Below are 22,992 nucleotides of genomic sequence, written 5' to 3' on the forward strand. Positions count from 1 at the left end.
CAGTTTTTTCTAGCTATTTACACTATATTGCACAATACACAGTCGTGCATGTGGCTGATAGTGTGTGTGTGAGTGGTTGTCTCGTGTGTTTGTCTGTGTGTGTGGCAGAAGTGTGTGGGCTGTTATCACTTTCCTGAGTTAGAATATGTGTGTGGTGCCTGTTGAAATGTTCATTCCACTATCATTTTCTGTTTCCTCATGATCCGTTTGCCAAACTAGCAAGCTGACAGAGTTGTTACAATAAGTGCATGCTTATTGTAAATGTTACAGACCAAATAAAGACAAAACTAAGCTCCACTTCAGCAAACAATTTAGCACCAAAACTCTTTGGGGTCATTGGCGAGCACCCGTTGCCATATTTTTTGTGCTGTGGCTGGCAGTGTTGGTACTAGTCAGTCCAGGTCTGTGGCTTTCTGGCTAACTTTTCAGTAGCGCACCCTGTTGGTGAGAGAAATAACTATGAATGGCTGTTCAGCTAAGCAAATTAGTGCAAGAGAAGACAAACAGAGAAAGAAAGAGAGCCCCATGAGTGCGATGCTGTAGTATCCACGATTTCAACCATAAAGTACGGTTTGTTCTTTTTATTTTTAACTGCCTCTTTACCTTTGAGGTAAATGCATTACTTATTAAACAGCATTTAGTATACCTGCAGTCCTGGGTCTTCCTGTTTCCCTTTTAGATTGATTGAAAGAGACTACCACCACCTGGTGGTATGGAGAGGTATTTCCTCTCAGGTAGGTGAAAAACGTACATTACGTGCTATTTGGCTATTGGCTGTAGTCTCTGCGTCGTTCTTTCAAATTGAACTTTTAGTCCTAGACACAGGCAACGCTTTGGTCAGCCCTCATCACTGCTTGTTTTTTTCTCATTTTACTGGTTCTTTGCCCTTCATGATAAACAGTTGTAGAAAGAGTGGAACATCTTAAAACCAGAAAATCTGTGGTTTGATTCAAGAAATTGCCAGAAGTAGAAGTATGAGAATGATGTAGTAGGACAGGTTTAGGATAAAAAAAGAACAAAAAATTTGAAAATGGTCATAAGAAAGTTATCATGTTATGAGGAAAATGTACTGTTTATGAAATTATATTACATTGGGATGTAACCCTAAATCCCCCTTTTTGATCTATACAGTCACTTTATTGCAGTTCATGGTGTTTATAGCAACAGCAGTTATTAGCCTTTTAATGTAAGTAATGCCATGGACACATTTGAAATAAAAAAAAGTGACTCATCACAGAAGCACAAGACAGCATCACATTCCTCCAGCTGTTAAGAGACATTAAAATGAGAGCTAGTAACTACAGTTCTAGGAATTATGGCCACCAAATGCATTAATAAGGCGGAAATTGGTCTGGGTTGGAGAGTCAAAGGGAAGGATTGCTAGAGGGAGTAATGTTGCTCTTCAGTACCTGTAAATACAGCTGTAATATTCAGAGAAAATGTATATCTTTTCTTGTGCTATTGATTTGTCAGGGTGGGTAATCTTTTTTCTTTACATACTTGTACCTCAGAACCGTTCTTTTTATTGATTTATTCTCCAATAGTTGCAGCTTGTTAACATTTTAAATTACATTACATATATATATATATATATTTAACACCAGAGCCTTGTGAAATGCTTTATCTCTGTCTCTGTATCTCCAGGTCTGCCACTGCTAGTACAGAGGACCATCGCCAGGACCATCATCCTCCAGGAGAGCATCGGGAAGGGGCGTTTCGGGGAGGTGTGGCGCGGTAAATGGCGTGGTGAGGAGGTGGCCGTGAAGATATTCTCTTCTCGCGAGGAACGTTCCTGGTTCCGCGAGGCTGAGATCTACCAAACTGTGATGCTAAGACACGAGAACATTCTGGGCTTCATTGCGGCTGATAACAAAGGTGAGAAACCTCTAGAGGTGTTCTAGGAGGCTGGATTAAGATAAGTCTGCACATAGATCTGTGGGAAAAATGTAAGGCTTATCATACAGTGAGGAAGAACAGGATAAACATCAGACTTGAGCCAGCAGGAAGATCCAAAAATAACTTGAATGAAACTGCAAGAAAATAGTTGGCACAATTGTAAGGCTGAAGTTTTCATGAAAGCGTATTAAGTCTAAACATAGATCTTCACCAGGCTGAGCTTATCATCTGCAATTGACAGTGTGGGCAGCTTTAATTAGGAGTGAACCTTGAGCTGTCGGAGCAGAGAAGCAGCTCTGCTAAAGGGGAGGTTAGTGCAGGCAAGTGTTCACGGTGAAGAGACAGGCTGGTAGACAGTGTGGGGGAGTAATGGTTCACACTGAAGGCCAAGTACATTAACACAAAGTCTAACAACTCCAGCATCACATATGCGCACGCACCGGCACGCGCACATGCACAGACACACTTGGGAGCACTGTCATTACACTGTGTTCATTACAGTTTTACTGATTTCTTATTGTGTATTATTGTTATTATTGTTATTATTATTATTATTATTATTATTAATTTATTTATGGGATGAAGAATATGATGTAGTCATGGTAATCTGTAAAGACATGTCTACACATTGGATGATTTGTCGACTGCAAACATCCCATCTGCAAACACCCCTCAAACAATATTTAGAGGTTAAATTCCAGTTTACATGGAGGCAGTACACCTGGCATCCCATGCATCTACAGTGATCCTATCACAAGTGGACAGCTCTAAGTACGCCACTTCACACCTTGCGTTAGAATGTGTCCACCGGGTGACCAGTTGTGATTGAATCACACATCAGAATGAGAATTCCTTTATTAGTCCGACAAACTGGGAAATTTCTGTGTCACAGCAGCCAAAGGACAGTTCAATTTAACAATAAATAATAATAATACTAAAAAAATAAACAATATAATGAAAACGTTAGAAACAGAAATAGGCTTGTACGCAATATGTTCAGTATAAACAGTGTGACCATGAATCACCATAAATCACTTTTTTCACAAAGACGGACCTCAAAGGGACAATATGTAATTTAATGTAGTAAAGTATTAGTATGAGACAGGATGACTTTAGCTAGCTTGTAAGCATGCTAAATTTGTGGACATCTCTGCAAAACAATGGCATCATTTCAAAACTGACCTGTACAGTATTACTCTGTTAATAATCTTGGTTATTTTTTGTGTTTTAAATGTCATACATATTACACCTTCTAATGTATACCATTAGCCAAATTAACAAAAAGGTCCAGATATTTGAAACCTTGTCATAGATGTAGCCGAAGACACGTGTATACACACTGCTGAAAGTGGTCGTATGCAGCCCAAACGACCTTTTTCCACCTGAGACAGGTGTAAACAGAGCCACAGTTAACCATTTCAACCAGATCGATGCAGTTGACATTAAAAACCACACTGCCTTGTACTAGAAGATGCTCCAAAGAAATCATGTTTAGCTGTTTTCTTCAGTGACTGTAAGGTGGTCACTGGAAAGTGACTAACTTGCATCAAGCCCTTGGCAGAATATAATTTCTCAGTCACTTCCGTCAAATTCTTTAAACCTATAAATATATTTATTTTATAACCCAAAAATCCCAATGAGTTCAAATTGCATTGAACTTTTTTTCCTCAAACACAGTCCCAAATCATCATAGTATCACTCGCATTGATGACCTATCAGAACAGCCGGAATGATAGTGAAAATAACATCATGATATGCAGAACTAAGACATGTAGTGTCTATGAAATAAGATTAAATCAGTCAGGCTCCAGTGGAGATTGCTAACTACTGAAAAAAAACAACCCTCATCTCTAATCTTTTATCTCCTCTCTCATCTTCCTGTGTGTCTGTGTAGATAATGGGACGTGGACTCAGCTGTGGCTTGTCTCTGACTACCACGAACACGGCTCCCTGTTTGACTACCTGAACCGCTACACTGTCACTGTGGAGGGCATGATCAAACTGTCCCTATCCACAGCTAGCGGCCTCGCCCACCTCCACATGGAGATAGTGGGCACACAAGGTGAGACACACACACACACACACACACACACACACACACACACACACACACACACACACACTTACATTTGTCCTAGGCACATATACTGCATGCCATCCTGGGGATGCCTTTAATTGTGATTTTTGTTTGTACAACTGATGGTTTTATTGTATGTCTTCTAAATGATATATCAATAATCAACTTTGATGAATGTTTGATGAGCAGTTTTAAACTTATTGGCTTCAGTGAGGCATAACATGCTGAAGTATCATTTATCTGGTCCTTTAAGTGGGGATTGAGACAGAGACTGGTTGGTTGAAGCATGTTTTTTATGTAGTTGGATACAATGATATCCAGTCCAGTTAGTATGGTTGTAAGGACAGATTAATGCACTGAGGGTTTATCAGATGAAAAAACACTGCACAAAGAAATCTGCCAGGCATGTGCACTTGCATTTATTTGACTGGCCAACATTGATGATATTGCAATGCTATGTGTACTGGTTTTGAAAATCAGTCCACCGGTCTGCAGTGTACTCATACAATTAAATCAAATAAATTTTATTTGTATAGCACCAAATCACAACCACATTGCCTCAGTGGACTTCACAGTCTGTGCAGTTAGCAACATCCTCTGTCCTAAACCCTTGATTCAAGTGAGGAAAAACACATACTGGGAAACCTTTTAATAGGGGGACAGAACACACTGTTGGACTCAGTATGGGCGGTTTAAAAACAAATGATCAAAATCAATACAGCAGATCAAGAGTTATAACCTTTTTTATTTCTTCTCACCTTTTAAAACCTGCCACTTACCGTACCCACAGTGCGACTTAGCCAGTGAGTTACATCACTGGAGGGAATTTATTGGATTACAAGGGCTTTGTAATACTTCACTTTTCCTTTAGCATCACTAAATTTAAATATACCTTGGTGTTCTGCTTCTGATTTAACTCCAATTCCCATTGGTACTGACCAAGATTCAAAAGAAATTTTACTTCATAGCCAGCCCTGGTTCAAAGAAGCTGTATTATGATATGTAAATTCTAATAGTCAAATCAAAATCCCTATCATCTTCATCTTTTATGTTTTTGACATTTCCCATACATGTCATGTATAGAATGCTCAGTGTTTCTTATGAAGTTTCTGTTAGTGCAGGGCTCTTGTTGAATGTATGATGTTCTGCCTCCAGGGAAGCCAGCTATTGCCCACAGAGACCTGAAGTCAAAGAACATTCTGGTGAAGAAGAACGGGACCTGCTGCATCGCTGACCTGGGTCTAGCTGTCCGCCATGATTCGGCCACAGACACCATCGACATCGCTCCAAATCACAGAGTGGGAACCAAAAGGTAACCACGTGCTGCACATACCCTTTTTAAAAGGTTTTTGTTACATTTCTTCAGAAGCAGATAACTCAGGATTATACCTCTCCTTCTTCTGTGTCAGCTGTGGTTTGTCAATAGGTAACTGGAACTTTCTTTGTCGACCATTTTGGCCATCTTTCACTGTGACATCAGTGTGCTTTTGGAATAATGTCAGCTCTGCAGGCAGGTGCAATGTTGTCACCATAAGCGGGTGTTGTGCTGTTTCAAAGCACGTCTTTGAGCGTCAGAAAAAGTTGTTTATCAGGATATCTCTGGTTATAATCAATCATCTTGTCACTTAAAGTTAGCCAAGTCATTGCAGAGGGCTGAAACAGTCGCAGTTGGTGCTCAAACTAGCATTGATAGCATCGTTTATGCTGTCATTGACCTTTAAATAAATCCTGTGTCAACTTGCATATGGCATTTGTTACAAGAAGAGATATATTCACTTATAGATTTTATAGAAATGCAGAATGATGATTGTAGCATTGAAATGTAATCCTGGCACAGCCCTCACAGAAACATGCATATCCAACTCAGTCCCTTTAAATTATTGTCAAACAACTGACTTTGAAAAATCTCTAAGTCAAGCGGATAGATGGTACTGTGACACAGAAGCCACATAAATAGGTATTTGTCATTTCTTCCTTTATTTCCAGCTAGTAGGGTTTAAAGTGAGCAGAACATTGACGCCATAGGAAGCAAATGATCTTTCCCCCCTCATACAGCCATAGTCCTCCACAAGCTAATTGTTTTTGTGATAGTGAGCTTCAGGTAATTTGCATTGACCAGCATGACCAAGCACTCTTAGTCCTATGCACTCCTATAAAAGTGGTTGTTCATACCCATTCTCATCAGGCTAACAACCGACCAACACTCACTAACATCTTGGTTTTGTTTTTGTTGTGGACGGCATTTACTCCCCCATCAAATGACTGCAGGTGTTTATTGCCTACAGCTCTGTTGTAAGTGGTGTTGTAGTTAAGGGACTTGCGGACTTATGTGGACTTGTTAATATGTTTCCTTTTCCATTTTGTGATAACAAGCATGAAACGCAAGAAAAAAATAGGAAGGCAAAATTGTCTCCTTAGAATGGGAAAAGAATCAGTTGTCTATTTTTTTCACCCACGTAAATGCACATTAACAATGCACATACACTCTATTTTTGGCATAAAAATGTTATTATTGAACAGGCATGTTTCCCACTGGAAATTATTCACTGGAATCATACATGTCAGTATATAGTGATGAATTCCATTTCACCCAAAGACACACTAAATACTTTCCTTATTAACTTCCCTCAAAGTCATCGCTCTGTAAAATAAGTTTGTACAGACATGGTTGAAACTGCAAGTTGGCAAGCGGGCGAAGCCACACACGCACAAGGTGGTAATTCCAGTTTCTGTGTGGTATCTTTTAGTTTTTCTGTGGTGGTTTGATGCTGCAGGCGTATCACAGTGCCACTAAATGATTCAGCAAGCCTCCAGTCAGTGCAGACAGAAGGTCTGGCCTTGGCTGATATCCAAGTTGCATAGTGATGATCTGACCCTAGCATTGTTTTATTTAATTTTTTTTTCTACTATTAAATGCAAAAATCAGTCCAACAAGAAAATTCCACTTAATTGGACAACATGTTGTTTGGTTTGAAATGCATGTTAATTTCATTATCATTGTATAGTTTTAGTCAAACATGTTGGCACCACTAAATTCTGGTCTGTTCAGTTTTACATATCAAGCATAATAAAATCCCCTCCATTCCTCATTTGAAAAGCAACACCATTGGTTATTAGTTTTTCATAAATAACACATCATACAGCTAGCAATAAAATACCCCCTTGCATAGTGTAGCACATATAGGGGTTTGATCAACCAGTAGCTATTATTAGCTCAGGTTAGCAAACCTGGGATAGATATTATATAGATTGAGAGATGTTATGTTTGCTGACTTTGTGATTCTCATAGAATCAAGCACAACATGTTGAGTAGAAAGAGCATGTAAAATTAAAGTTTTCACTTATGTAAAAATGACAATCTGGTTGCCTGGCAACTGCTCCCCACCATGAAATGTTAAAATATTAAATTGCCAACTTTACGTTCAGTTTGTGTACGGATTAAGTCATATTTACTACTCAGACAGGTGAGCGGTATTGATCATTCAACTCTTTGCAATTTATGTTTACTAACGCTAATTAATTATAAACTGTGGATGGACAAAGTGCTTTCTATTATTAGTAATAGCAGTAGGAGTAGTAGTATAAGTAGTAATAGTCTTTAATTTCAGTGGATGCTTCATAAATGAGGATGTCACAATGCAAGATAACCTGACTGTGATAATTTGGCCATCTGTCTTAAAGGAAGTCAGTGTTAAAGCCAGAGATGGCAGTGGTATTGATCAGTGAGCAAATGGTCCAGTAAGGCCAGATGCAATTAGAAAGTGCTGTTAAATGGTTGGGAGCCTCTTCATCAGGTTCTTTTAGTAGCTGTTATGGAGCTCTGTTATATTGCATAATGTCTGTTAGTGTTGGTCCAATTACGACAAAATCATAAATGTTCAGATTTCCTTTTTCTTCTGAGCATTTCAAGGATTCTTTTCAACCTTTGCCTAAAAGTGGAGGTTTTAATCGTTGTCTCAGCATCTACTTTGTAGTAGTGCTGGGTGGTATACCGGTTCACACCGAATACCAGTGTACATTTTCGTTATGATATGAATTTTTAATATACCGCCATAGCGGTGAATTTGCGCCATGGGACACTGTTTTAGACCGGACCCTTTTCAATGTTGCGCTTCTAAACAGGCACGGTGCAACTGCGAGGCGTGGTGAGGGTAAACCGTAGTGCTCTGGTGTTATGTTACGGTGAAGATGGCTAGAATAAACATGGCAGTTCATGACTTCATCTGCGGATGTCAAGATGAGCAACTGGAAAGCTGCTGAGATCCGGGAGATGCAGCGTCTCCTCAGTCTCTGTAGCTGTCAGCTTGTTGTTGTAGCGGCAAGCTATTAACAGTCACTGCTTTCAAATTAAAAGCCCCCACTAGGAACCCAGTTCTAAATTCCAATGGGGTGCAATGTAAAGCTCTTATTTTAAACTAATTCGACCTGCTTCCTGTTAGCTGTCTGTTGCTTGGGGCAGCTAACGTGAGGCGCTCAGCTGCACGCTTCCTTTAATAGCAGGGGTTTAACATCAGCATGTGTTTGACTGAGGAGGTGAGAATATGGGTTCTCACCTCCTCATGAGTCTATAATTAAGCAAATCTATCAAGTGTCGCCACATTTCTTCCGATGCATATGTTGAACGTCACTGTTCACGGCCAACTTGGTGCCTCACGTCACATCACATGTTTATGCCAACACCAGTGGAGGCTTTTTGGGAAAGAAGGAATATTAAACCTCCCTATTAGATAGACAGGGCGGCAGAGTGCAGCCTTTACCTTGCAGCAAATGTGCCACCTTTTCCATCTAAAAGGGGCGAGTAATTCCTCTGTCAACCAGTAGAACATGCTGGAAACATACCTTGATATACATTTTTGGTCATACCGCCCAGCACTACTTTCAAGGTAAAACAAATGTGAATGTTGACCTTTAAAGAAATAGTTGATTGTAATGTGAAAAGGAGTGTGCACAGCTTGTATTAGATACATGGTTTTTGCATTCATGTTAGATAGTAAAGTAACAATGTGAACACAGTACACCAAGCAGCATCCACTCAGTAAATAAACACATGAGGTTCAGTGCAGAATGACTTGTGGACAGTGAGCTGAATTTGATTCCTTCTATGGCACCATGTAGTAATGATGATGATGATAGTGATGTATAATATATGTCTGACCGATAAATTATCTACACAGTCTGATGCAGGAGGTGGCAGTATGTATCATTAAAGCTGGTTTGCTGGTAGAGGAAAAAGAAGAAGAATGTTTACATTTTAGGGCATTTATCAGATGCTTTTGTCCAAAGCAGCTTGCAGTAATTCATACATACATTCACACACCGATGGTGGTGGCTGCTGTTTGGGGTTCATCATCTTGCCCAAGGACACTTCAACATGCAGGTTTACGGTTAGGGTTAGGACATGAACCAGCAACCTTCAGATAACAGGACCCTGACTCTACCCCTGAGCCACAGCTGCCCAGAATCCTTTGTACATAATCTTTTGTCTGTGATGAATTCAAATTTAGACCGCTTGCTGTTTAGATTTAATCAGGCTGCTCTCTTGCTGTTTGACACATATTTTAGCTTCCTCTGTGTTTCCTAGCAAATATCTATTAATGTCTTCAGTTTACAGTGTGGTGCTCTCCCTTTCTAATTTTTGTGATGCAGCAGTTTGACAGAGGCTACTATTCTTTATTTTCACATCAATGAGTTAAAGAAATTAAATTAAGACGTTTATGCTTAGAGTGGAAGATATTTGATTACACTGTTTCATCCAGCTCATTACACATCATCAGTCCCCACACATCTAGTGTTGATTCATCTGATTTCTTTGTCAGCAGGAATGAAAAAGATTGTGTTTAGTTATTGTGGTCAATTTTTGGGGGGGTGTATTTGGAGTTATTTTGCAGGACCTTGGTGGTCTTTTCACATGACTTGATCAGATTAGCTTCAGTGGACCACAGGCTGTATTGGATGCTAATCACAATGTGACTCTCATCAAATTGGTGGCTTAAGAGTTAACAAAACACATCTGTCCTGCATGGATGGAATGAACTGAATGTAAGGCTTTTATTAACGCCATGGATAAGGTAGCTGTTATGACTGATAATGTACAATATCAGCCTTTATTTATTGAATTTTACATGATATTTTACTGCCACCTATTTAATAGTGTCTACAGGTTTACAGTGTTTGGACATTTGTACACACCTTACAAATGTATACTCAAAACAAATAGGGAGCAGCATATCACCAGAGTAACTGCTAACTGCTGCAACATGTAGCTTCCCTTTGCTAGTTAGCTCAGTTAACAGTGTAGCTAGTCATTCACACTGGATGCTTGGGAACAAGAGAGGTGTTTGGTGTTTACAGTGGCCCTTTTCGCAAAGAGTCACCGTATTATCGCCACAGCAGCGGTTTGCCAATTCTCCACTGTTGTTTGTTCACAACAATGGCCTGCCACCTGTGATTCCAGATTATTTGATTCGCCCCTTCATGACAGCAAATCGCACATACGCAACTAAATGTAAAATTTAGCCAATTTAGTCACACTTTTTCAAATTTTGGTCACAAAATGCGACCATTTGGTAGCAGTCTGGAGTCCTGCTATTGCAGAGATGCCTACATCAGGACTACTGTCAGGCAGTCAAAAGATGAGGAAACCAAAACCAAATTACTGGAAGGTGGCATTTATGACCAAGGGTATTAATAGATCAGGGTGCAATAGAAAAATATCCTTTACCTTGATCAGCCAAAAACACAATAAAAAATTCTGGAGCCTCTAACTTTCTCCATCAGGTTGTCCTTACTGTGGTTATTGCTGACTGATAGAATGCAGATCTTAATCTAAGATTATTTTGAGAAGCATGCTTCTGTTTTTGTTTTTACAACTCCAAAAGTCACCTTAGCTTTAAGAAGCTTAAGCCCAAAGCCTAACATCCAACTGATTCCTGTCCACCAAAATTTTCCTCTGGATGTAAAAAAAATGCATGTGCGCAATAGTCACATGGCAGGGCCTGCGATGTGCGCAGCGATCCACCAATCACGTTAGTTGTTATTCAGTGTGCTGAAGCAGACCACGCCCCTGCACATGGAGCGAGTTGCTGGTAACAACATTGAAAAATGAGCAATGAACAAGAGAAAATCAGTTAAGCAGCATCAGTTATCCGGAATTATTTCAATTATTATTATAATTATTATTATTTCAATGAGAGGTAACACAACTAATTTGTTTGACCATTTACGTTGGTACCACACAGCTCAGTATGACAAAAAGAGGTAAGATCAGTGCAGGTTAATTGTCCACAAGATAGCAGCAGTGCATCATAACATAAAGTGCTATTCAGGTCATCTGATGAAAATTCCTGTATTTTTTCTTATCGCAGTGTCAGTCTTTTGCAATATCGTGCAGCCCTACTGTGTACTTATGTAACAATAATTGTTATTGCCCAAAAATGTGTTTATAACCAACAAATAGGGTGTTAACAGTTCATGTCTTTCTGTTCAGGTATATGGCGCCCGAGGTCCTGGATGACTCCATAAACATGAAACACTTTGAGTCTTTCAAGCGAGCTGACATCTACGCCATGGGCCTGGTCTTCTGGGAGATTGCCAGCCGCTGCTCTATGGGAGGTGAGGATCAAATGAGTGGGGGTTGGTTGGGATGGGGGGGGATTCACTGGCTAAACAGGGAGAAGGGGAGGCTGACAGATTAATGAGTAATGATGAAGAGTTAATTATGGACATATTGACATCCCATTATCTGCATGGATGAGGGGAAGATGCATTATCAGACACACTGATGTATACATGTAGCATGCAGGCCACCTCAATGTGGAGCCATTGTAACGTAATGTTTTTTTCTGTCAGGCATCCATGAGGACTACCAGCTGCCCTACTATGACCTGGTTCAGTCAGATCCATCAGTCGAGGAGATGAGGAAGGTGGTTTGTGAGCAGAAGCTTCGGCCCAACATTCCCAACCGCTGGCAGAGCTGTGAGGTAGGACAGAAAAGTGTAATCCTTACAACTTAGAGCACAATTATCCCTCAAATAGAAGCGTCTGTAGGAGTACACCACTCTACTGTTTTTGTGAACAGCAACACTCCCAGTCTCTTGTCTTCTGTGTATCAACGTAGAAATCTTGTCCTACCAAGGTCCAGAAATATGTTATTTTCAGCCTAAGTAGGCCAGTTGTATCCAGCAGTAAGTCCGAACCTTGAAGCCCTGGAGTCCTTCTCAATAACACTGCTCAATTGTATGATATACACACACGCACCTATACACAGCACAGTCATTTCCACAGTCCCGAGAGAGGAACCAACCACTCAGCTTGTGGCAGGAGTAGGCGTGTGTTGTATCCTGTCTCTGGTTTCAGTTTTAACTGTCTTTTGCACACACTTGTGGTATTGGTTTGTTAACTGCTTTGGGAGTCATTACAATCTAATTTGACCTGATTCGAGTAAGGGGCCGAAAACGCAGCCCTCCCGTTCTTGTGTGGACGGCCAATCCGCATACTTTCCAAAACGATGACGCCATCGTCCCACCCCTCAACCTATAGCCTCCGACCTCTGAACCCCTCAATGTCTCACAACAACAACAGCGGCTGACAACATGCTTGTGCTCGTACTGCAGCAGATATTGAGCCTATTAGGGTTACTAGGGTATGGGTAAATACAAATTCTGCTTATAAAAAGCCTCAGCTCTGCTCTATACTTCACCCCAAACAATCCATTGTTTAACTGTATCAAAAATCAGTTGTCACCCATTGTAACTAGTTCATCTGTAAAGACATACATAAAACAATAACTTATTATCCCAGTGCTTTTAACCATGTGCATCATACTTACTGAGCACGTTCTACAAATTTTGTCTTTCCTTTATAGACTTGGACGTCCTATGAGTGACTGTTTTGAATTTTTTTATCAAAGCACTGTAAGCAACTTACTGTACATGAGTCATCAAATTACTGTAGGTAGGTAAAGTTCCAAGTAGTTGTGTCTTCTCAGTCTGTTAAGGCAGGAACACCCCGGCCCAACTGTAGGACGTCATAAATGTCAACAGTTTTTTTTTTTATAGCAAAGTGTTGTGGATGAATTGTGGAGTCTTACTGCTCTGTAGTTCCTTGTAGCGGCTTTTTTGTATACTGTTATGCAACATTTGACATTTAAACAATACTCGTCAGCACCTATACCACAGGGAAGTTAATGAAGCACTCGATAGACATTTATCAGACCATGGACAGTTTAGGTTTAATATGCTATTTGGATTAATGGATTTGTTGTTAAGTTTGATTTGTTTTGTACAGATGTATGTGGAAATTCAAGAGCATAAGTAACTGATTTGAATTGTAAATAATGTGCACATCTCTTTTTTTCCCTACAAGACCTCCAATGTTCTTCACCACTAAGATAGTTCAGTTTGCATCTTTTTTAATAGTGATTGATGTTTAAAAATACTCAACATTTTTGTCTGGCAGCATCCAGACAGCTATGATGTTTGTGAGTCCATTTTTTTTTGTTGATGTTTTTTTTTAAAGGTTAAAATTCTTGTTTGGTCATACACAAAGCTTGTTTGTAGCATAACACTCATATACTCATAACTCTGCCCCAAAGAGAATCTTGGGAATTCTCTCTCTAATCATAGGGTAATAAGAGCTTTCTGAGCCAAAGGCAGTATGTGGACTTTAAAACATCTCCTGTAGTCTCTGCCCAGGTACTTTCTCCAGTGAGCTTAGCAACATCACTAGCTTGTGTGTTAACTAAACCATGAAGGCTGTATTCTCTACATGTTTATCTTTTCAGTGGAATCTCAATAGAGGACTGATTTTCAGGGTTCCCTTTTCTTCCATTAGCTTTCAGCTTCCAATGTACTTTACTAAGAAGTGTTCTTTTAAAACTCTGCAAAGCTAAATCATGTTCTAAACTAAGTTTTAGTGACAAGGATTATAACAGATCACAAAAACATACATTTTACCAATGAACCCAGTCACAAACCTTATTTGTCTTAATACTGAGAAATTAAGACGGGTCCATCCTCTATAACTTACAAGTTTTCATATTGACTTGCTTTGCACTGCAGGGTAAAGTGGTGTTCATTGTGTTTTCAGGTTGTACATCTGTCCATTCAAAGTCCAACCCATTCTCAGGGACGTGATGTCTCAGGAACTACTTGAGGGAATTTTATTACATGTGGCAGAAATGTTAACTCACAGAATGTGTGTTTGGCCATTACCCAAGAATTCATTCACTAATAATGACAACATTTTGCACAGATGTCTTATATATGATAAAATAATGCAGTGATGACATTTTATAGTCAAATGGTCAAAAGTTGGTGTTACTATTTTATGACATTATAATGTCTGACAAAACAATTTTCCAGCCATTATTGATTTTTGACATTATGACCATATTGTGACCATATTTCACATTTGACTCTTTGTCTTGGCTGTCTACCTCTAAACATTGCTGATGGTAGAGATCTTCTGTGTTGCTGGGTTAATGTGTGTGGAGTATCCACTTTGTACAACGTGTAGCTTCTTTGCAGCAACATCCATTTTCAATATTACTATTGTCGTGGCTAGAACTTTGTGTTCATTCATAGTCTGCTTAATCGGTGAACCGTTTGAATGCCACGACATGGTAGCTCTAGCTCTTTTCTTTCGAGGTTGAGTTCAAATACAGTTCATATTTTACGGATATAATTATTTAGCTAAACCTTTACTTAAATGAAGAAAATAAACAGAACCACAAAGCAATTTAACACAGAAACTAAGGCAGATTTGAGCGATCCCTGCTATTTCAGGTGCAGTCCCACCCACTTTCAGCTTTCTGTTTCACCCTTGTGTTTACTGCTGATCAGGTCAATGAATTTTGAGCAGCCCACACCGCCTATAACGTAATGTCAAGAGTAGTTTTAAATCTGCTGTGCCCCTTAATGATAAAGTCAGACAGAACCCAGAAATTTGCATTTACTCACTCAAAACAAAAACATCTTAATTATGGAGACACTATGGTGTTTCCTGCAGTAATTGCTAGGCCACCTTCTGTGTCAACAGTGTTTCCTGACACCACTCATGTTCACACAACAGCAGTGCACATTGAGCCACAGCAATTGCAGTAATGACACCCTTCCAGACAGACCAACAGGTTTAACGAGTTGGCACAAGACTACATGCAGAAGCAGACAACACTGGGAGTGTTGTTAAACCCAACACAATCTATTATTACCATGATAATGGGGAGTAATGGAGAGTGTGGCACTCTTTCAGTGTTAAAAAAACCCTGGACTTTGTTCAGTTTCCTTTTTCTTTTTGCTTATTTAGTAGGAAGTTCCATGGATGGAGAGCTAGCATCTCACTAGACAGACGTTGTGACCGACATATACACAGACATGTTGAATCATACACACCAGATGATGTTAACAGCCCTACAAAAGGAGATAAACTTGAGGCTCTACCCTCTTCCAAGGCCTACTTTAAACATATAGATGTAGTTGAAATTAACCACTTTAGTGAGGCAAGAGGAATACATATATACTACTATATATACATAATACTTTAAATACATAGATAAGATCAGACATAGAAAAAATGTAATAAGAAAAACTGTAGAAGAACTAAATGAAAAAAAGGACAGATACATTGGTGTGATAAGCTTTTGGTTTTTCTGTAAAACTATGATTACAAGCAGGTTGAGGGGTCAGGAAACAGCGGCTGGTAAACATCAGGTGAAAGCTATTTATTTTCACCAGGTTCACACCTTGGAAGTGGTGGAACCTTAATTAATTCACCTTTTAAGAAAGCACAACTGGAATTTATTAGCTGATACTATATTAATTGAGCTAGTTCCAAAGAGCACCTCAGCTTGGCTTTGATCTAAACATAAGACCTGGGTGGACACGCTGAATTCCGTTGTGCAAAGTGATGACACATTATCAACATCTGGTGGTGGCAGTAAATAAGGAAGGAATTAGGGATTTTATTACTGGACACAGTGTTGGAGGTGGAGCCCATTCATTCCTATGAAAGCTGCTCACTGGTGTTTTGAAGCCAGAAAAGCTCTACTTCTATGCTGTGACAATACCAGGCTCACCAGCAGAGCCAGCTAACTTCCGGTTTAGCAACAGGTTATCATGAATAAGGATGGTGCATTGTGCTTTTTTCTCAATTGGTCTATTGTTTTTTTTCTCTACTGTTTTCGACGCATTTATGACATGAAATACAACGTCAGTGAGGTACAGCACAGCGCTTCAGATACAAATCACAGACGGGCTGCATTGCCTGCAGGAATTGTGACTGGGGTCAATAGGCAATCTTTAGTGGGTATACCCGTATTTACTAAACCCATCGTAGACCCATTCATTTTGATGGAAAAGCAGCACTGGATACATGCTAAATGTGTTTATTTCCTGTTTTTTCAGAGATTGCAAATAAAGAAATACATGTGAACAAATGGAATTTAAAACTGGACAATCAGGACAATTTGTACAAAAAAGTAGGAATTACCATGTGATTTAAAATGTTCATCAGAATTATAAGTATGAATTCTGGCACCACCAGTCTTGTTTTTTGATGCAGAGAAGTTAAGGGACAGTGCTCAAAAGATGGAAGGGTTCCCATTAATTTTCACAGGCTCACCAATTCCTCAATGGAAGACATACCAAAGTTAGTAATGAGATGAATGTTAAGTTCTATTGGACTGATAACAGATCATGACGATAAAAATGAAAAATGGAAATGTAGTTCAATGAAACCAGGACAGTCAATATTTTTTGGAGGACATGGAATTAAAAAATATGTATGGATACGATCAATGTTAGAATACATGACAGGTATTGTGCTGTGAAGGAATCATGTTGATTGTGAATGTAATGGGAGACTGAATTTAACTCAGAACCTTACAAATCATGGCGACATTCAGATTTTGATGTAAGTGTTGGTCAACCCATCCAAACCCACGTCATCAAACCTGCAGTTGTCTTATTTTTATGCAGAACAGCAGCCAAGTTTATTTCTCAACTGTTCAAACATCATGTTGTAATCTAGTCATGTTAACCTTTGTCGTATCTCCTCCGCAGGCTTTGCGAGTGATGGCGAAGATAATGAGGGAGTGTTGGTATGCCAACAGTGCCGCCCGACTCACTGCTCTCCGAATCAAGAAAACCCTGTCTCAGCTCAGCCAACAGGAGGGAATCAAGATGTAGACACAACTACCAAACACACACACGCACACACACACACCTCTGACTCGCAACCATATCATAAGCATTATAGCATTATTGTCTTCATTATTATTCATCAAGTGTTTCTACGCTCTGGTTTGATGAGAAGTGAGGACTTCTTTTCCCCTTGTGCTCTCTTTTTCTATCCCATAAACTGATGAGTCCTGTAGCTGATACTGAGGAACCGTGTGTGTGTGCGTGTGCACATGTGCGTGTGTTGCACCGAGCAGACAAACATACATGCATGGGCTGGATGGATGGACCAAAGGAAGGATGATTGTGTCTGAAGGGGACAACAGAGGCATCAAAGGAAGCCTCCACTCATTATCCTCCATCTTCCTTTACTACATTCATCACATGAACACTCTGAAAGACCCATTGGGGCAACTGGTTTTCATCTTAAGGTCCGCCTCTACCACTCATCACACGCCCACCTATAGGAGCTCAGTCCCCATCAGATAAACAAAAGGCCAGACAGGGAACGAATCTGGGGGGCCTTTGAGCTAGCGCAGCTTCGCTCTCATCTCCTGTCATCGTCATCATTTTCCTCACCCCCTCATTTGTGTAATAGCATTTCAATCTTTAATTCAGAGATATGAGCTACTCTTCAGTAGGGCTGCAAATTGCTAGTTTACATCTTGGAATCATATTTTTTGCCATGGAACATTTATATCTCTTTTCATTTCCAACAAAAAAAATGTGTTTGAAAAAAACTTTGGAGTCATCCAATTCATGTGATCTGTCAGCAGCCCAATACATTCATATCTGAATGTAACCGCATGTAATGCTCCTACATGTGTCATGTTTTCAGGTGAACCAGTATAGGAGCTTGCATTACTCATTACAATGAGAGATGTATTCTATTTCATATTCAGTACATGTATGGTAGCAATGAAATGCCTTAAAGATAAACCTAATTGTAAAATTCAGTCACTTCTGAATATTGTTGAAAGTTCTCACCACTTAATTTGTAGCACTTAAATTATTATTAACTCTTCATCTGATTTAATGTGGCTTGAAATTGCCTTAAAGTTAAAGGCTGCTAGAACTGGAATGGTGAAATGTAGGCACTAGAAATTCAAGATGCAAAGGTAAACCTTCCGTTGGACCATTGTCCTATCAGATTAAGTGTTCACATATTTAATACAGATAACACCAGTTAGCGTGTTCTCGTACTGTGAATTCTATTTCATCGAATTAAAGCACTTAGTTGGGGAAAAAAAAAATCACATCAAGTTTTCTGTTGGTGTAACTTCAGACAAATCCAAAACGTGGTTGTAATAACTAGAGTGTACCCTTCAAATCTTTTTGATAACACTCTAAAATAGAGCTGCACGATACATCATTTGAGCATTGTCATCGCGATGCACATACGCGCAATAGTCACATGGCAGGGCCTGCGATGTAGGAGGCAAATGAACTCATCTAATTTCAAGGGTACGTGACACACACTGTGCATGCAGACTCTACATGCACAGCGATCCACCAATCACATTAGTTCTTAATCAGTGTGCCAAAGCAGACCAAGTCCTGCGCATGGAGTGAGTTGCTGGTAACAACATTGACAAATGAGCAACAAACAAGAGAAAATTGCCAAAAACAAAGACTTGGTGCCAAAAAGAAAAGCAACATCAGTTATCTGGAATTATTCCGGCTACAAGAAGGATGATATTGACCAAACACGTGTTCTGTGTCGACAGTGTCTTGCATCTGTTGCCACAACAAGAGGTAACACAACTAATTAGTTTGACCATTTACGTCAGTACCACACATCTCTGTATGACAAAAACAGGTAACATCAGTGCAGGTTAATATTCCACATGATAGCAGCAGTGCAGCATAACATAAAGTGCTATTCAGGTCATCTGATGAAAATTCCTGTATTTTTTCATATTGCAATATATATTGCAGGGTTAAAAAACATTACAATGTCAGTTTTTTTCCAATATCCTGCAGCCCTAATCTAAAACATCATGACATCTTTACTAAAATGAAAATGATGATTCAGGCTGTTTACTTTGTGAAGTTGGATACTCTTATATTGTGTGTTGTCTTAATGACTGTCACGCTCAATTCAAGCCAACAGTGAATGCTTATGATTCCCTTTTGGACAACAAAAGTTTTTTTTTTTTTTTAATGGCCCACTTTTAGAATTTAGAATTCTACTTTTATGATGGAATTAAATGAAAAACATCTCTATTTCCATTCCAGGGTACAGAGACTCATCTGGAAGTGCTTCTCTGAGCTTTTTGAAAAGAAGAGAAGTCACTATATCAACTTAAGACATAAGTTAGACATAATGTATTGCTTCTGTGCTGGTGGTGTGTAAATGTCAGTATTAAATTGAGGATGCATTACATTTTAGTCCTCAAATAGTAGGTTTTCCTATAAAATTGAAATTACTATAGCCATTTGTGGCTTTCATGCACAAAGAATGAGTAGAGCAGTGTCCTATCAAAAATTGTAAAATGTGTTGGAAGTCAGAGAATAGATAAACAATCAGTGGTTTTAACCCAAAGCAATTAAAAATGTTTTCCATTCTGTTAATGCACTGCACATTTTGCTAAACATACTTGGTGAAATACGTGAAAGTTGAGGATTTTTTTTCCCCCCCTTTTCACTTCAAGCAGTTATTGATTTCTTGGCCATTGGTTTGCTGCTTGAAAACAGAGTTGCAAAATGAGCAGACAGTCACTGGCTTGGAGCTAACAGTAGCTCAGCCTTTACCAATAGTATTTCAGAGGGTAAAGATGATTTCACAAAGTAAACAGTTCTGGGGTGAAGTTGTTTGCAGCCCTACTCTGGAGTTGTTATAAAGTAGCATTGGGAACTGAAGTGAGGACCTGGGGGTAATGGGACAGTCTGTAAGCTGCCCTGAGGGGTCCAGACAAACATTGTCTTCATCTGTTCTTCATATAGTTGAGTTGTTAGCAGAACCTCTCATCTTTGCAACAGTTTTGCACCTGTTTTTTTTTTTTTTTAATTTGTTACTGTTGTATTTCCCCGTCTCCCTCTGCATTGGGAGGGAGTTGGACAGGTCAGTTTAATTTATTGTGTTTTTTTTTTGTTTTGTTTTGTTTTTTTTCCTTTCTGGTGGCAGGGGATCTTTTTTGCAAAACTAAACTGGACATAATGACCTCATTCATTTTTGGCGAACATGCTGCAACATATGCAATATACAGTAGATAAATGTGTCTATTTTCTATACTCTGCTCTGCTAAACCACAAACAGCAAGAACAACAACACCAACAATCAGCTGCCACCATGCCTTCCAAGCCAGCTGTTACCGGAAAGTGCCAGTGCTTTAAAAACCCAACTCCTCTCATGTCGGCTGCTGTGGAGTGTTTTGCTCTTGCCTGTATGCAGCTCTGAGCGCGTGTGTGTTGGGAATGCCTGCGGAAGCCATGGCGAGCATACGGCAAGCTCTTACTATGCACACCCAAGTAGGGACGGAAAGCAACACACAGCACGTCACAGCACCCACAACTCAGCCGACTCTCTGGTGCCATTTCGTCAATCCACCCCCCACCTCAGCAACAAGTCATTGTACAGCTTCTCCTCCTGGTGGACAGTGTCTGGAAACTGAGCTCCAGCACCTCAAACTGTGTTTTGTTGGAAAGATGATGCCACAAAAGCTCACAGCGGCTTCTGAAAAGAGCCTAAAAAGACTTGTAAGCATTACTGATATTGCCCTATAAATGTAAACTCTTGGATTTTTGATTTTCGTTCTTTTCATATGTTTGCGCCATTGACAGCGCAGCAGTGCAAATCAACTTTCAAGCGTTTTCTTCTTTGTAGGATAATCAACAAAAATGAGGTACATTCATTTAAATATAGCAAACGGATATTTACTAAGCCATAGGTTTTCCAGGTTGTGTATTTTTTTTTTTTCTTTTTGTGTGGCAAGGTCTTTTTCTACTAGAATGTACATTTACGAAAAACAAAAGGTGAAAAAAATGTGTAAAATGGACAATTTTGTCATTTCAGCTTAGCAAGCCTTAAGGGACCAACGCATAAGAGTCAGGATCTACTCTTATTTTATTTTCCTTTTGTTGTATTGTTGTATTAATCATATATATATATATATATATATATATATATATATATATATATATATATATATATATATATATATATATATATATATATATATATATATATATATATATATATATATATATATATATATATATATATATATATATATATATATATATATATATGGGATGAAGGTAGTGTCATTATTCTATCTAAAGAACAAAAAATATATGTAGCACCTGATTTAACACTTGTTTTGAGTCAAGTGTTTGTCCTGTTGCCAAAATTGCCATACATCTAAACCCATTTGATTTAATTTTACAGATTTGCTAGTGTCTAACTTCCATCTAAAGTACTTGTCTTTTAGAGCACAGGTCAAAACAAAGTCTCCATTCAGTTTAAACGCACAAATGACTGCAGACAATGAATAATTAATACATTGAGTAAATAAGATTTGCCAGCAATTTGCTCTAAGAAATCCCTCTTAATTGTTCAGCAATAAGTGCACCTCTGAACCACCGTGGGGTTTACCTGTGTGGCAATTTAGATGTTGGTAAGTCTGTCTTTCTCCATTGCTTCTCTTTATGGATACATAATGTATTAATGTGCTGCTAATTAGTTGTCCGCCTCGCTCTCCGAGTCGAGGTGAGAGCTGCCGTTGGATGTAAATATCCTCAGATTGCCTGAATCTGATCATTCTGTGCCATGTTGCTTGGATGCAGCCCAGCCCATTGTCATTTGGTAGGCACTCCTCTCAAAGATTTGCTGAAGTATGTTGAAGAGTTGTTGTCAGCCACCATCTATGGACGTGCACCCAACTGCAGCAGCTCATTTCACTGATGAGTTCTTCCTCTCTATTTCAAAGTGCTGATCAGCTCAGCCATCAGTTTAGTGTTTAATTAGAATGGAAAGCTGCCGCCTTCATGGATGATGGTTGAAAACCACAGTGCCAATCTATTGATGAGCATCAGAGTCGCTTGTTCTCTCTACTTTGATGCCAACACTTGCGACACAGTTGGAAATGCATTGAGACATATTTTTCTCTACTAGAAGCCCGAGTGTAGAGGAGGGGGATGGAGAGCAAACACATCAAATTACTTTTGAGGTAGATATTCATTTAGAAAAAGTTCTTCTTCTCTATCTTTAAAAAACTCTGTTGATGCCCTTATTGCAACTGATAATGTAATAAGAGATGGATAATTTAATAATCTGTCAAAATACACAAACTGCAACTCGCAAAAGTTAAATCGAACCTTTTAAGCATTGAATTCCACAAAATGGCACCTCCAATATGCCTCTTCAGGGGCAGTGGTTGCTTTTCAGAGGAAGCCATTTGCAGACGGCACTTTTTGTTGACATGTCATAGTTTCAGGTAGTCCATCTGAATTTATTTGGTGACATCAGTTCTTGGTTCATTGGATAGAATTTTTAAATCAATCACAGCAACACTGAGAAACAAACTTCAAATCAAGTTGAAACATACAAAAACTGTTTTGGCTTGATAATTAATTCTTGACTTAGACAGAAACAGCAGTTTACAAAACAGTCTCTGCTCAAGGTCCACTCACTCACCTGTTCAAGAGATGGATGAAGCGCCGTCAGGTAACTCAAATGGGATTGACTGGGAGACTGGGAGACCATTATGTGAATGTAGGAGATGTACAGTCATGTTGGGTGTCTAGATACTTTGATATTTATACTTTGATATTTGACAGTCCCCACAAGGAAACACCAACCTCAGTGCAGCAGGAAGGGAGAATGATGAAACCTTTGGTGCC

At 39.2% G+C, this 22,992-nt stretch overlaps 1 protein-coding gene across 1 annotated transcript in view; it reads left to right on the forward strand.

The window, feature by feature from the left end:
* LOC119009115 (TGF-beta receptor type-1-like) overlaps positions 1-20,889 on the forward strand; it is a 26,977-nt gene extending 6,088 nt beyond the window's left edge. Inside the window, exons 2-7 of the mRNA XM_037080136.1 lie at positions 1,605-1,875; positions 3,791-3,958; positions 5,129-5,285; positions 11,460-11,584; positions 11,822-11,952; positions 17,032-20,889. Of these exons, the coding sequence (XP_036936031.1) occupies positions 1,605-1,875; positions 3,791-3,958; positions 5,129-5,285; positions 11,460-11,584; positions 11,822-11,952; positions 17,032-17,157 (978 nt within the window). The 3' untranslated portion in view covers positions 17,158-20,889. The remainder of the gene's footprint in view (positions 1-1,604; positions 1,876-3,790; positions 3,959-5,128; positions 5,286-11,459; positions 11,585-11,821; positions 11,953-17,031) is intronic.
* Positions 20,890-22,992: the final 2,103 nt, after the last annotated feature.

Source organism: Acanthopagrus latus, chromosome 19 (assembly GCF_904848185.1).
Source record: "Acanthopagrus latus isolate v.2019 chromosome 19, fAcaLat1.1, whole genome shotgun sequence".
NCBI classification, from domain to species: Eukaryota; Metazoa; Chordata; class Actinopteri; order Spariformes; family Sparidae; genus Acanthopagrus; species Acanthopagrus latus.